Source organism: Chiloscyllium plagiosum, unplaced genomic scaffold (genome assembly GCF_037043375.1).
Source record: "Chiloscyllium plagiosum isolate Xiang-an unplaced genomic scaffold, Cpla_swu_hap1 HiC_scaffold_17, whole genome shotgun sequence".
Classification (NCBI taxonomy): Eukaryota; Metazoa; Chordata; class Chondrichthyes; order Orectolobiformes; family Hemiscylliidae; genus Chiloscyllium; species Chiloscyllium plagiosum.
Genome location: NW_028270155.1, coordinates 57,344,210 through 57,360,701, shown reverse-complemented (window position 1 = coordinate 57,360,701; position 16,492 = coordinate 57,344,210). Strand labels below are relative to the sequence as shown.

The following is a 16,492-nucleotide window of genomic DNA, read 5'->3' as shown; positions in this document are numbered from 1 at the left end:
GAAATTTCATCCCTGGGTCTTTGCTTGATATAGTCACCAAGCAGAGAACGCAGATGAAGCTGGAGATCTTACAGCAATGTATATCGTGTTGTTAATATACATCATGTCACCTATCTCAACAAGAAGCCAGTCTTTATGGCATATGTTCCAAGGGCTTATATGTTGGGAACACACAGACCATATCATATTAGCAGTGTTGGTTTACCCAGAAACCACAGCGATGATAGTAGATTTAGTCAGGAAAGGTGGGAGATGACTCACCTGCAGTTTAAACACTGGCATGGACTGGTTTGACCAAATGACGTATTGCTTTACTTCATATGTCATTCTATATACATCACTGATATGGAGTGCAAAATATAAATCGTTATTTTACTAAAAATCAGTTGAGTGTCAATTTCATGCAGTTTCAGGGAGGCGAAGTGACTCCACAGATGCCGGTATCCCATCACCAAGTTACCCTGTATTTATGTGTGCATAGTACTTGACACTGGTCCAGCTTCTTCAGAGCCAGTTCTCAGAGTGACTAGAACCTTTAACACTCCTGTTTATATCTGTCAGCAAGAGCTCCCTGATTGGACCAGGTTAACAACCCCAAACAGGGAACTCATATTCTACAAGGTCCAAGTGGCTGACCTTGTTCTAATCACTGCAGGAGTGTTTCTCTTTGTAAGCTCCTGTAAGTTATCTCAAACAATTCTCCACTGCTAGCAAGAATTGTTCACAGATACAATATTTAAATGTATTATCAACATACTTCACAGCAAGATTTCAAACAAATTACACAGCAGATAAGAGGGAATTGTGATATAATAGACCTAGAAAGGCAAGGAGGTACACCATATACCACACTGACAAACTTTTTTTTAAAGCTACTGTTAAACTTAATCTTGCATGCTGGGTGTCAATTTGTAAAGATGATAATTTACATGAAAATTGTCCTTGTAAGTTTAGCTTTTTTTGACGATAGATCATCACTCAGCAATTCATGCAATTGCTTCTCACAGTTACAACTATAGACCATGAGTTGCACTTACTACCCAGAAAGTAGTTTGTTAAAAGCTAAAATACAGGTGTAATTTAATTGTTTTATTGAAAATGCTGGAGAGGACCTTGAGCAAATTAACAAAAGATTATTGAGTCCTTTAATGGAAATGGTCTCAGGCAGCACTATGCAGTCTTATTTTTGCACTTTTTCATCATACGTTCCAGCTCCTTTGTAATTCGCAACATATCCTGTATTTTCAGCCAGGTCTGCTCTGCCACTTAGCCCTTTGCCTTTGCCACTTTCATCAAAGCGTTCTTTGTGGGTTCCAGTATACTTGGAGGTGTCTGTTAGTCTGTCAACACCACCTCCTTTATATGCAACCTAAAAGAAGAAATGGTATGCTCTATTTTACTTGAAAATGTAGATAAAGACAGATATCAGGTTTGCTTACAAAAACTGTAGTCAGTCATTTTTATAATAATGAGCTTGTGTTGTGCTGAGATAAAATCCATTTCATGCACAGCAAGTAGTAAATGATTGAAGCAACAAATGTACCAGAAAAGCAAGGAGGGATTGTATGTGTGTATTTGAGGGAAGGTTAGAAGAGATACGGAAGTGATCAAGTCCAAGATCTAAGTTGGTAGTTCACATAGATATAAAAAAAGGCCTTAAAAACACATATAGTGAGGATTATCTCAAAACTTCTGCTACACTTCCAGTGTTTGAGAATAAATTCCAGGAGATAAATTCCTGTCACCCTGTCATCTAAATTGCAGTTCTAGCAGAATAGAAAGCATGAATACAAAAAAAGATAGGTTTGATTTTAGTTCAATAGGAACAAAAGGAGAGGCAAGAAGCACTAAGGGAGTGCTGGAAAACTATTTCAACCTCAGGGAATAACCAGATAGTAGACTGAAGAGATGACAGAGGAGAGGTAACCTGTAGCTGAGTTCAGACACTGTAGCCCTGTGAAAGCATAAAAGCTCAAAGACAGACTCTGATACTGAGGGACGTGAAAGGTAAATCTACTCTGAAATGCTTCCATGCAAGTGCAAGAAGCTTTAAAAATACTATATCAAAACTGGTGCTGATGTGTGGTGAGGATGTTTACAAGTCTAGTTAAACAAGTCTCAGATTGTCTTTTATCATGGATGGGTATATGAATAGGAAGGGTTTGGAGGGATATGGGCCGGATGCTGGCAGGTGGGACTAAATTGGGTTGGGATATCTGGTCGGCATGGACGGGTTGGACCGAAGGGTCTGTTTCCATGCTGTACATCTCTGTGATTCTAAGTGACAACACAACATAACTGCAGTAAGCCTTTGACATGCCTTCAAATCGACTCTGATAAAGTTTCATGTAAAGGTTATTAATCAAATTAAAATTGTGCAAATTCAGGAAAACACTTGAAGGGGAAGGTAACATTGTGGTAATAATACTGGACTAGTAATCCAGACTTCAAATGCAATTGATTACTATATTTGGAATAAAAAGCAAGTCTTCGGAGATCTGATGGGTTCAGTGGTAGTGTCCCTAAATGTGAGCCAGGAGGCCCAGGTTCAGGTCCCACCTGTTCCAGAGGTGTGTAATAAAATCCCTGAGCAGGTTGATTTGAAAATGTAGAAAGTAAATCTTTGTAATGATTGTGAAACTACTGGATTAACATCAAAATTTACCTGGTTCATTATTATCTTTGAGAAAAGGAGATCTGCTATCTTCACCCTATCTGGCCTACGTGAGATTTCAGTGTGTTTATTAACTTCTCTATGAAGCTGCAAAACAAGCCACTTATTTGTATCAAATCACTACAAAAAAGTGGAAGAATATAACTGGACAGACCATCTAGGACTGAGGCTCTAGAAATGAACTCTCTGACAAATCCAAGCAGCACTATTGCAGTCTTGTTCTCCTAAACTAATTATACCCCTAGGCAAGTTGTACCAGTACAGCTACAACACTGCCATTTATCCAATAATGTAGAAATTTGCTCAGGTATGTCGTGTCCACAAAAAGCAGAACAAATCCAAACCAACAAATTACCACTCCATCAGAATACTCTCAATCATCTTCAAAATTATGAGAGGCAGTGGAATTGAGTGCCTTTTACTCAGCAAGAATCTACTCATTGAAGCTCAGTTTGTGATCCATTAAGGACTATACATGTGCTGAGACCATAAAAGTCTTGATCCAAACATAGACACAAAAGCTGAATTCCAGAGATGAGGTGAGTGTGACTTCCCTTGACATCAAGACAGCATTTTACTCAGTGTGACAATGAAAAGTACAAACAGAATTGAAGTCAATGTTTGTGTCATATGTTGCACAATGCTAATGTTGATGGAGGCCAGTCAAATCAGCCCCAAACACTATTCCACAAGTTCATCAAAACACTCTCCTAAGTCCAACTATTAGCAGCTTCATTAATAGCCTTCCCTTGTTTATAAAGTCAGAAATGCAAATATTTGCTGATGATTAAGCAATGTTCTGTTTCTATTTGCAACTGTTCAGATACTGAAGAAGACCATGCCTGGGTGCAATAAGATGTGGACAATTACAGACTTACCCTGCATGCGCAAGGAACATTCATGCCACAAAATTGCCAGGCAATGACTAGACACAACATGAGAGAATCAAACCATTTCTCATTGATATTCAATGACATTACCATTGTTAAATACACCACTATCAATAATGCACAGGTTATCATTGATCAGAAACCTAAAACCAACCATATAAAGCCTATGGTCACAACAGCAAGTCAGAGGCTCAAAATTATAGTTGATACACCAAAAACACTCATCAGGAACAAAGCAACCTCACCCCCTCCACCAGCAATGACAGTGGGAGTACTGCATAGGTGCAAAAGATGCACTTCACAAGTTGCCAAGGTAAGTATGCTCACAGTTTGTCTAATGCTCAAAATAGGTGTTAATTGTCTTGCTATGTGCAAAGGGTAGAAAATCACAAGATTTTCTGGCTGCTGTCTAATTATAGGGAACTCTTTTGCTGCTGTGTCGATGTATTTGACCTATGTCCTATTAAATATGACAACCTAAAGGATATCAGTCATGGAGGCAAAACAAGCTGCAAGCATGTGTCATATTCTGGCCTTCACATTAGGCAGGTGCTAGGCTGGATACATAAGAAACAAACTCCTGGATGGAATGTTTTGCTGACTCTGGTGGTGAGTTTGACAATGTGAAGGGCATGTCATTACTCAGGGCAGTGCTAAACCTAAATACAATCTCAAAGTCATAATGGGCCAGACTATCATTTATCATCAACCCATGTTGGGATTGTCAGGGATGTCTGAGACCAAAGGTTACTACTGAACTTATGATGGTTGTGTGTTAATTAAGGGATAACTGGATGATAACTGGGTGCATATATATTATACATGGTTTTATTTATTCTTTCATTGGACATGGGTGTCGTTAACTGACCAGCATTTATTGCCTGTCCTAGTACAAGTAATTGACATGCTTGAAGTTTTGTGACACGTGAATTGAAATAAAACTCTGACTAGAAAAGTATATGCCTGGATTCTGTCTAACCAACCCTTACTGTCTGGTGTCTATTATTATGCTCCAGAGAGACAGTTATTAAAGGATAATACTGGAGCCAATTGTTACTCAGTTTTATACTTATCTACAGAGTTAAACTTAGCAACCATAGATCTCCTCACTTAACCAAAGCACAATTTCAAACAATGTTTCTTTGTATGTGCTCAAGTGAAACCCCAGTTAATTCTGACTGCCCGAGTACATTGTGCATGTGTGCGAGGATATGTTTCGAGTGTTTGTGTATTATCTGAGTGCACCCATGCATACATTGTGAGATAATACATTAAGACAATTGATGACATGGCTCTACCACCTCCTCAGCCTGAATGAGGTATACCAGTATCCGTCTTGTTCAGGTCAAGACAAGACTCATGGAGATCAGGAATTTCAAAATGAGGCGTAACCAGTCTCTAAAGCTGAAAACATGAGGAAACTAATGGAATTTTAGTGAAAAATGAGAATGAAGATGATGTAATTTCAGGCCAGAGGTTTGGATTCAGACTTGAAATGCTCACTGTCACTCCAGCATTAGTTGGATCTTTTCCAGCAATCAGGGCATAAATTGATGCCAGTGCCTCCTCTTGACTTTTGCCTTTAAATCTCTTTGGAGCAAGTTCTGCCAGTGCCATTTTAAACTCTTCAAAGGTGATTACTCGAGCTGACTTTGATCTGAAATTAAAACAAAACTGTAGATTAAAACTCCTTCTCTTCAGTTTCAAAATAAATAAAAGATTAGGCTACATGTATTCTTTGTATAAGCATTCAAACACTAGCACATTTTAGGTATCTTCTTGGCCCAGATTGAAGCCTGCTTTGTTTTTCATGCTATGGTGCTGTTTAGAGATTGCAAGTGATGAGTTTCCCAAACATCCTGTAGATTTTAATTAAAGAGCAACTTTAGCTTTTCTTCCTCTCAATTTCCTGCCCACAGCCATTCTGAATGGAGGCCTGGTGAACAGGAAATCCTACAGCACAAGGCCTCACCTGATTCTACCCATGTGAGTCTTGTTGCAAGAGATTATAGGATGGGGAGGTAAGGGAGGGCAGTCCAAGATCTCCATTTAAGGTGTTGGGGTGGTGGGAGTTGGGAAACTTTCTCCCAGCAGCTACCCTTTCAAGTCAATTAAAAAATGTATGTTTGAATAAGATAACCTCCCTTTCCTCTAAACACTGCAGAATGTTGCTCTAATTTATTCAATGTCTCCTCATAATATAATTTTATATTTTATATTACATTACAGTGTGGAAATCAATTCTTTCATCACAGGAATTAGTTTAATGAAACTTAGTTGCACAATCTCTAAGGCAAGTATATCCTTCTATAGCATGAGACCAAAACTGCACTCTGACTCCCAGTGTGGCCTAAGTAGGTGTACAAGATGATGAGAGGCATAGATAGAGTGAATAGTCAGATACGTTTTCCCAGGGCAGAAGTGGCTTTCAAAAAGAAGCATAATTTTAAGATGATCGGAGAAAGGTTTAGGGGAGATGCCTGGGGTTTTTTCTTTACACAGAGAGTGGTGGGTGTGTGGACTGCACTGTCAGTGGTGGTAGTAGAGTCAGATACATTAGGGACATTTAAGCGACTCTTTGATAGTAAAATGAAGGGTATGTAGGTTAGTTTGATCTTAGCGTAGGATAAAAGGTCAGCACAACATCGAGGGTCTGGACTGTTTTATGTTCTACAGTTGTAGTTAGAATTCTTTGTGTTAATACTCCATCCCCTGTCCAATGAATGCAAACATACTGTTTGCTTTGCACATTGCATTCTGCACCCGAATGTTAATTTTTAGTAATTTGAACACCCAGGTCTCTCTGAAACACAGGAATAGAAGCAGGAGTAGCACGTTTTGGCCCTCGAGCCTGCTTTGCCATCCAAAATGATTGTGACTGATCATCCATCTCGTAATCTGTTTCTGCTTTCGCACCATCTCTTTTGATCACTTTAGCCCAAAGAACTATATTAAACACCTTGAAAACAATCAATCTTTTGGCCTCAACTGCTTTCTGTGGTGAAGAATTTCACAGGTTCACCACTCTCAGAGTGAAGAAATTTTTCCTTATCTCAGTCCTAAAGGGCTCACCCCATATCCTTAAACTGTAAATGCTGGTTCTGGACATCCATCCTGCAGTTACCAACATTTGCTGTCGTATTTGTAAAGGATTGTGCTTTTTATTTTTCCAATCAAAGTGGACAACTTTACATTTCTCTACTTTATATTCCACCTGCTGTGTCATTGTGCACTCCTTAATCTATCTCTATCCCTTTTACAGCCTTTTTGCATCTTCCTCACAGTTTGCTTATCCAATTAATTTTATATGATCAACAAACTTGGAAACCTTATAAAGAATCTCCTCATCTAAGTCACTGATATAGATTATAAATAGCTGGGGCCCAACACTGACACATAGATTAGATTAGATTCACTACAGTATGGAAACAGGCCCTTCGGCCCAACAACTCCACACCGACCCTCCGAAGAGTAACCCACCCAGACCCTTTCACTCTAACCAATGCACCTAATACTACGGCCAATTCACCTGACCTGCACATCTTTGGACTGTGGGAGGAAACCGGAGCACCCGGAGGAAACCCACGCAGACACAGGGAGAATGTGCAAACTCCACACAGACAGTCACCCGAGGCTGGAATCGAACCTGGGACCCTACTGCTGTGAGGTTGCAGTGCTAACCACTGAGCCACCGTGCCGATTGCAAAATATCCATCTTATTCCTGCTGTCAATTTTGTCTCTGCTAACCAATCAATCCAGACTGACGTTACATCCAACTCCATGACCCCTAATATTTGTGATAAAGTCCTATGTGGCATGTCGTAATGACAATGAATCCAACAGAATTAATGTGGAAAGACTAAGAAATGGAAAGGAGGTTAGCTTAAGAGTATAGAAGAGTATACCAAGATGTCAGGAGCACCACCACTTTTCCATTAAAAGGATTACCACTTTCGTGAAGGTACGATAAAGGATTCTATGCATGTTGAGCAGGTGAAATAGCATGCAATGGACAGAGCCAAGCAATCCCACAATCAATAGATCAAATCAAAACTCTACAGTCCTCATGAGTTCATTGATGAATGCTGGTACACAATTAAATAAATTAGGTGTAGGAGGTTTTTACAAACATCCTTAATGATCAGAGAGCCTAACACGCCAATGCAAAAGATTAAGTTATACATTAGCAAGAAAATCCAACTGATGTTCCATCTTATCCTCTTCCTGAGTTCCCCAGCACTGTAAATGTTTAATACTTATCCAATTCAATTCACTCTGTGTCCAGGTGTAAGGCTGAGGGCTGAGACAACATCCAGGCTTTAGTTCTGAACACTTAAGCTCCAAAGCTAGCCACTCTACCTAAGCCATTCTGATGCAATTCTGGCTATCACTGATTTTGGGGGAAAATACCCAAGTGTACCCTGTCCATTAAAAGCAGACCAGCCAATTTCTGCTCTATCGCCAAAACAAAAGGGTTTTATTAGCTCCTGTTTGCAATCAATTGTGTTATCATGACCAAATCCCCAACAATCAACATCCTGGGGTCATTACTGACCAGAAACCGAACTAAATCCAATACATAAATACCATGGCTGCAAGAGCAGGCCAGAGGCTATGGTGAAATTCTGAGTGATTCAATTCCTGACACTCCCAATGGAAAAACTGTCCATCATCTACAAGTCACGACTGTGACGTAATGTGCATCATTAGCCTTGAGATCTCAAGCTCACCTAGAGGTAGGAAGTAAATGCTAGCCTAGTCAGTAATGTCCACATCCACAAAAGAATTACACAAAAACGCGCAAGAAGTTTTACATCATTTGGGATAAAACAGCCGACTTGATTAACACCTCATTCATCATTTTGAGCGTACATGTCCTCCATCATCAGTACACAGTGTAGTCGTGGGTACCATCATTAATATGCAATGCAGTAACTTCTGAAAAGCTTCTTCTACATCCACTTCCAAACTCCTGACTCCTAACTCCAGCAGGGGACAATGAGATTAGGCTTATGTAAACACCACCATCTATCTGCAAGTCACACATTACCCTGACTCGGAAATGCATCACTTCCATCATTGTTTCTTTATTAAAGTCCTGGAACTCCCTTCCCAACAGCATTGTGAAACTGCCTTTATCCCACAGACTGCAGTGGTTCAAAAAGGTGGCTCACTACCACATTATTTAGTAAAACTCGAGATGGGTAGTTAATTCTGTGCTCGTGTGTATCAGGACACAGCCAACATTCAATCTTGAGTTGATAAGTGACAGGTAACATTTGCACCCACAATTACCAGGCCATAAGCATCTCAAACAAGAAAGAATCTGACCATTGTCCCTTGACATTCAACAGGATCACCACTGTTGAACTCTCCACCAATATCCTGGCAACATCATTGACAAGAAACTTAACTGGATCAGCCATATGAATACAAGGAGAGGTTCAGTTTCCAGGTCCCCAGAACATTTCATACAGCCATGAGGCACAAACTTGGAGCATCATAGAATAATACTCACTTGCCTAAAAGACTGGAGTTCAACAACACTTAACAAGCCCATCATCCAAGGCAAAGCAGTTCACTTGATAGGTACCACATCACTACCTTAAACATATTGACTCACCTCATTACTGTGCTTGTAGTGCATACAATATGCAAAATACTCTTCAATAACTCTAGGGAATTCCTAGAGGCATGGCACTCATCCACAGATTCTATCAACAAACACATCGACCTGGACCCAATATACCGGCCACTGCAGTGGACAGCTGGAACTGACAACCGGAAGAAGTAGAGACAAACCACTATAAATGCCGGAGGAAACATCACAGAAGCGCTTCACAGGAGGCTCCCAAGCACTGAGGATGTCACCTAGACAGGAGATGAAACGTCTGCAACACAAATTCCCAGCTCGGCGAACAGAACCACAACTCTTCAATAACTTGCCAAACCATTTTGACAGTACTTCCTGTACTAATGACCCCAGGATCTAGAAGGACAAGTGCAGAAGATAGGACTACCAGCACATGCAAGTTTTTCTAAATTACACACCATGCTGACTTGGAAAGATATTTCCATTCATTCATGATCATTGCATAAAACCCCCTGGAGCTTTCTATAAAACACCATTGTCTGGGTACCCTCACCAAATGGACTACAACGATGCAAGAAGGCAGCTCACCATTACCTTCTCAAGGGCAATTAGAGAAGGAAAATTATTGTTGTCCTTGTCAGCAACACCAACATCCCATGAAAGAATTTAGAAAAGATGGTGCTGAAGTGCTGTCAATTAGATGGTGAGTCGACTCCATCATACTAGGGATGAGCATTAGATGCTGGCCTGGCCAGTGACACCCACTGAGTGGATAAAAAAATTCTCTAATCTGGTAAAGGACAGAACAGTAATCATTCTCTACCTGATAGTGCAGCTAAGATTGGGAATGCGCTGTGTCAAAAATCATGGGCTGTGCACAGCTGAATCAACGATCTCAGTTATTGAACTTACAACATTTTCTTTCATGAAGGCATAAATTCAACAAAAGTATATTGTTACTCAATACCTGGTACCTACTTTACTTTCGAAAAGAGAATGTCCACATCTGTTGAAGTTACTGTTTTGCCATCGATGACTTTGCAGTCTTTGCAGAGTTTGGACCAGTTTTTCCCATTCATTTCATTACCAGTTGAGGCGGTATCCCCGTGAATAGCAAACTTCTTAAATGAGTCATGCAAAGCTGCCATATTATTGGATGTTCCTGCCATTTTTGAAGTCCCACAGGTTGCTTAAGTTGCCCTGTGAACAATTGGAAGAGAGGATTTAATATTTAGGGAATGACCTCTATTATATGCTGGGAAGAAAGGATTGAGTATAATGATTGAAGATGTTGGGAAAGACTTATGGCTATCATATTGATGTAGCATTACTGTTTTCTTTTTGTAAGGTGGTACTTTCACTTCTGATTTCAACATTTGTGGATTCAAACCCTATTCTGGAGGTTTGAGAACATAATTTAATATGGAACAAAAACAGAAATTGCTGGAAAAGCTCAGCAGGTCTGGCAGCATCTGTTGCAGAGAAATCAGAGTTAACATGTTGTCTCTAGTGACCCTTTCTCAGATGAGAGGAGTTTTTCCAGCAATTTCTGTTTTTGTTTCCAATTTCCAGCGTCTGCAGTTCTTTCTTCTTATAATCTAGTATGTTGTGTGCAGAGGGAGTGCTGTACGGTTGGAGAAACCATCTTTCAGATATGACATCAAGTCAAGTTTCTACCTGCTGATGAGGTGGAAGCAATCTTTCAAATGAATTGGAAAGTTTGCACTTTAACATGGCCAACATTTATCAACAGCTATCTACAAAAATAATCTGGTAATTTAATTTATTGTTGTCTGCTCAAAGCAAATATACTGCCGTGTTCCTGCATTGTGACAGTGCCTTTAATAGAAAAATACTTCAAGGACTGCAAAGCACTTTGAAACACCCTGCTGTAAATGTGCAAGTCTTTCTTTCATCTTTTATAATATTTAATTCAGGCAAAGTAATGATATCTGGAGAGAGTTGTCATTAATAGAATCAAACTGATAGGAGCCTGGTTTTGTTTGGTCCATACTACTTTCATGAGAAGCATAAAGCACAAGCATAATAGCTGATCTTTTTTTAAAAAAAAGATGAAGAAAGAAGCTGGCCTTGACATTAAGTCGATGTATATCTTTACATGTCATCAAGCATCCCTGGCTGAGGTCAATGGGAAAATTACCCACTTGCTGATGTCATACCTGACACCCACAAAACCTATGTTTATCAGTCATGATTTGGAGATGCCGGTGTTGGACTGGGGTGTACAAAGTTAAAAATTACACAACACCAGGGGTGTTGTTATAGTCCAACAGGTTTAATTGGAAGCACACTAGCTTTCGGAGCGATGCTCCAATCACCAACAATCACCTGATGAAGGAGCGTTGCTCCGAAAGCTAGTGTGCTTCCAATTAAACCTGTTGGACTATAACCTGGTGTTGTGTGATTTTTAACTATGTTTATCAGAACTACAATATGGCTGCTGGAATGTCTTATATCTCTGTATCATTAACCCAGATCTCTGGATTACTAGTTCAGTAACAATTCATATATAAATATGCCTAAAATAAATAATGTATTAGGATATAATGCATGATTCCTACATAGATATGACTGCTTTACTCTTTAACCCCTGCAGTCCTGTGGTGTAATAGGAAGTTTCGAATTTGATCTTACTAAGGATAAAAGTACACCGAGTTCAGAATTTTAATGTTAAAACAGATAAACTGGAATCATTCTTTTCTCTTAAAACTACTGAGGTGGCTCACCTAATGTCGTAAAACGACTACAGAAAGATCCTTTTCACCCTTGATGTTTTAAAGGGCAGCGTTCAGATTACAAGTCCTGGTGTGGCCATGGCAACATGAGTGTGACATCAAAGTTGTGTAATAAATAATAATGTCTCCAGTCATCAATGACTTGTAGCTATTGTGAGTCTCGAAAGCTGATGTGCTGCAAGGCGTTTCCATAACTGTGATGCTGTCCTTTTCCCATTATCACCTTCCACTCTAAGATTTTGACATTATTCTGCTGGAATGAGTTACTCATTTGTTAATATTTTCATTTTGATGTGCTCCAGTCATGTCTTTAAATCAGCTCACTCAGCAGTTATGAAAAGCTAAGTGCACTGGAGCAGGGATTGTTGTAAATAAGGCAGAGTTTTTATAACTAGCTGACTTCCACAACTGTTGCTCCCTAGCAATAGCACAACTAGGATGGTAGTTGGCAGGCCAGTGAAGGACTCTGATAAGTTTCATCATAAAAGAGTGAATGGGATATCAGTCTTGAAAAGAGAAGGCTGAAGACTAACTTAACGTCTTTAAAATTAAGTCATGTGTTGACACAACAGAGGGGAAAAGATGTGCTTAGATCCAATGTTGCACATGGGAATTTGGGAGGGGGATGATGTTGCAAAGTGGATTTGACTTCTGCCTATTCTCACTGAGGAAGGCAGCACACAATTTCATGCTGCTTGCTTATCTACATAATGGTAGCATGCATTGCAGGATGATTAGTATGATGCATCTCTGAAAGGCAGCTTGAATCTTTTAAACAGGAGCTGCACTCATGCTACAACAGGCAACTGGATAGTTTCATGTAGACTTGGTGGAAAGTAGTGGACAGAAAATGGAGCAAAAGGCCAGAACGAGGGCACTCAGATTTTTGATGCAGTGCAAAGAGGTCTTAGTGATGGAGGCTAAAAGGAAATGATAAATGTGCCTTTTCGGCCATGACTCCAAAGGGGATCAAGAAACCTGAAGACATACTGTGTGAAGGGTCAGGGAAGTCAATTCTGTAAATTCAAGGACATAGTTACTCTGCCAATAAAAATTCACTGACTTCACATAAGTAGTCAAGATTAGTATTTGTACATTCAAAAGATCTCTCTTACTCACACCAAGCCACCAACGTTTCATACTGTTCAATGCACCACAGTCTCATCTCTCACTCATTATCAATTAGGACTCAGTCTGTTGTTACAATCCTCATAGTAGCCAATCGTTTTTTTTTTAAAAAGATTATTTTTCCAGCTACTGACAGAAAGAACTGCAGGAGAAGATTTCACATTTGAAGAATTTGACTAAAAAATAAATTTAAATCAACATAGATCAAACATTGCATAACTGCAATGACTCCGGAAGCTTGACTGAAAAGGAATATCATTTATTGTTGAACACCAAACTAGAGCCATTACTTGTGGAATACACAGCTAGTCCCAGCCTAGGACAAACACCATTTTTATTTTTTTGTTGGTTTAATCTAAGGATCAGAACACCTCAGGCAAGTGGAAAGTTTGAAGAGGAGAGTTCTTTGTGATAACCTCAGCTGGTCACAGGAATTGAATGTACACTGTTGGCATCGCTCTGTATTGCAAATAGCCATCTAGCCAACTGAGTTACACTTACCTCAGCCCCAGGATCTGCTTTATTCGTGCTTTTTTTTAATATCCACAAGTACTATCACACACAGCCAAATGCTTATCTTTCCCCCTAGTGAATCTGTTTTATTTTTCCTAATCAACCTGTTCAGAGATATCATTATACACCCAAGCCCCCTGGCTTAGAGGTAGCGATTCTACCACTATGCCACAGAAATACAATCTGGATTTACAGGTATCTATAATATGATACTTGCATTCTTGTGCAACCCTGCATTATACAAAAATCGCACATCAGAAACAGTGCTTAAAGTGTTGGCAATGTGTTATGGACCAGGCCAGACCCCCTCAAAAAATTTCAAGAAGGTAGCCCAGACCCTAACTTTGCTAGTTGTTTCAAGCAAGTGTAATGCGGGTATTCCTGGAGAAAACCAACTGATCAAACCACTTTGTTTTTAACAAAACAGAGTTTATTTACAAGATTACTGACTGAAACACAAACAACAGAAAACAGAATACCGAATAACAGCCTCTCAGAAACCCCAACAGATCATCCCAACTTAATGATGCTGTTCCAAATACTTGCTACAATCCCCATAAACCCCCCATGGCACAAATCAAACACAAGGTCTTATAGGTTAGATGTCAGAGAGAGAGAGAGTGCTTGCCTGGACTTGCATCTTTGGATCCACTCGCCTTTGTTCACACTACTGCTAAAAGAAACAAACCAGAGAAAAGCTGAGCTGGGAGAACTAGTCATTCCCCTTTCATTGTACAAGTTTTTAAAAAAAACTTGAAAGCCTTCTGCCTGAGGTAGTCTCTGTTAGCTATTATCAACTTGGCCCTAAAACTCTTCACCTCCAGACTTTATGGAGTCTGTGTTGTTCATGACCTCCCTGAAAAAAAAAAGCCAAGGACCGCATAACCTAGTTAAATGAGCAGCTTTGTCACAGATGTAATCATGTTACAGCCAATACTCATTTAAAAAGTTCACACTTTGAAAATAGTATCCCCGATTCATCAATCGTTTTATGGTGAATTCGCGTTAACAAAACGCATGTGATAGCAGAATGACCTATTTTATGTTCTTACCCACAAGCTTCTGACAAAAAGATGAGTCAGGATCATCTCTACTACTGACCCTCACCAGCCTGGGGCAGTAGGTATATTTTGCAGTAACCTGTTCAGAGATATTATTACACATTTCTGGAGCTGGTAGGACCCGAACCTGGGCTCCTTGATTCAAGGATAGAGACATACCACAGCACCATGAGAAATCTCCCCCTTGTGGATCTGCTTTATTTTCTATATCCACAGAATTGTTATCACACACAACCAAATGACTTTTCCACCTCCAAATCACCATGACTTTCTCCATTTGTTTTTAAACTAATGTCTACCACCAAAAATGACTCAGGCAGCTAATTTGAGGTTTACATGCAGAGCCCATTATGGGAAATGCAAACCATCAAAAGTGAGGAGGGGGATTAGGGAGAGCAGGAAGGGCTAAATCAAAATTAAGATGGTGGAGTGAAGCCTACTACATCTGGTATTCCCAGGTGGTGTCCCATCTGGGTCCTAACCAGGGCTGTATCTGCTTAACCTCTGAGATCCAATGGTCTTCAGATTAATATGGTCATAGGCAGCGTTCTTTTAAATCAGTGTCTAGACAGGTCATTACACATCTCTGAAGCAGGTGGGATGTGAACCCAGGTCACTTGGTTCAGAGGTGAGAAACGTTATCACTGCACCACAAGAGCCCTAGAGAATCTGTTTTCCTTTTTTCAGATCCAAAAGTGTTATCACATAGAACCAAACAACTTTCCCACTGTCAAATCACTGATTTTATTTTTGTTTTTAACTATTAACCATCACCAGTAATCATTCGTGCAGCCAATCTAAGCAGATATGATAGCCTAGTGGTATTATTGATCGGCTGTTAATCTAGAGACCCAGGTAACATTGTGGGGACTAAGTTCAATTCCTGCCACAACAGATGAAAGAATGTGAATTCAATAAAAATCTGGAATTAAGAGTCTAATGATGACCATGAATTACCATCATCAGTTGTTAGGAAAAAAATCCATCTGGTTCATTAATATCCTTTAGGGAGGCTAACTGCCATCTTTACCTGGTCTGGCTACATGTGATTCCAGACCTATAGCAATGTGGCTGACTGTTAAATGTCCTCTGGGCAATTGGGACGAGCAATAAATACTGGCCTAGCCAGCAACACTCATCTCACAAATGAATATAAAACAAATTAGAAGCTTACATTCAAAGCCCATTATGGGCAATGTGAACTATCAACATGTCAGAGGTAGTTTCATTACTTAGAGAGTAGTAGGGGCATGGAACCCACTGCCTGCAACAGTCACAGACTTACCAACTTTAAGGGCATTTAAATGGTCATTGCGTACGCATATGGAGGAGAATGGAATAGTGTAGGTTAGATGGGCTTCAGATTGGTTTCACAGGTTGGCATAATATTGAGGGTCAAAGGGCCTGTACTGTGCTATGTTCTATGTTTTAAAATCTGAGGGTGGTAGGAAGTGGGAAAGGGCTAAGTCAAAATGGAGTTGGACATAAAGCACTGTATTTCCTGCAGTGCCCACCTCTCTCTAAAAGGAGAATCAGCTGTTTTTATTTAAATCAACATATCAAGAACGTTTTTAAATATCTCTCAGGTGAGACTTTGAACCTGGGTGTCCTAGCTCAGATGTAGTGACATTACCACTGCACCCCAAGGCCTGACTGGGGATCTACATTTTTTTGTATATTGTCAGTGGCATGGTGGCTCAGTTATTAGCACTGCTGCCTCACAGGGACCTGGGTTCGATCCCAGCCTCTGGAATGTCTGCGTGGAGTTGCACATTCTCCCTGTGTCTGCATGGGTTTCCTCCGGGTGCTCCGGTTTCCTCCTACAGTCCAAAGATCTGCAGGTTAGGTGGGTTAGCCATGGGAAATGCTGAGTTAC

General features: G+C 40.0%; 1 protein-coding gene across 2 annotated transcripts; it reads right to left on the bottom strand.

The window, feature by feature from the left end:
• Positions 1–1,086: 1,086 nt before the first annotated feature.
• On the bottom strand, positions 1,087–11,955 carry LOC122558686 (tubulin polymerization-promoting protein family member 3-like). Of its 2 annotated transcripts, XM_087995570.1 has the most exons (4): positions 11,906–11,955; positions 10,137–10,358; positions 5,068–5,221; positions 1,087–1,369 (listed from the first exon to the last, which is right to left on the bottom strand). In XM_087995570.1, the coding sequence occupies exons 2-4, from the start codon at positions 10,325–10,327 to the stop codon at positions 1,181–1,183; spliced, it is 534 nt and encodes a 177-aa protein (XP_087851696.1). In that variant the 5' UTR covers positions 10,328–10,358; positions 11,906–11,955; the 3' UTR covers positions 1,087–1,180. The 2 variants fall into 2 exon arrangements, with proteins under 2 accessions (XP_087851696.1, XP_043563413.1); XM_043707478.2 differs by lacking the exon at positions 11,906–11,955 and having other exon boundaries at positions 10,137–10,804.
• Positions 11,956–16,492: the final 4,537 nt, after the last annotated feature.

Bases quoted from the DNA above. Each gene is read 5' to 3' on its own strand.
- LOC122558686 (XM_087995570.1), bottom strand. From the start codon at position 10,327: ATGGCAGGAACATCCAATAATATGGCAGCTTTGCATGACTCATTTAAG. The intron at 5,222-10,136 runs GTAGGTACCAGG...TTTTAATTTCAG, and splicing joins ATTCTCTTTTCGAAAGTAAA to ATCAAAGTCAGCTCGAGTAA. The intron at 1,370-5,067 runs GTGAGCATTTCA...TTCTTCTTTTAG, and splicing joins CAACTAATGCTGGAGTGACA to GTTGCATATAAAGGAGGTGG.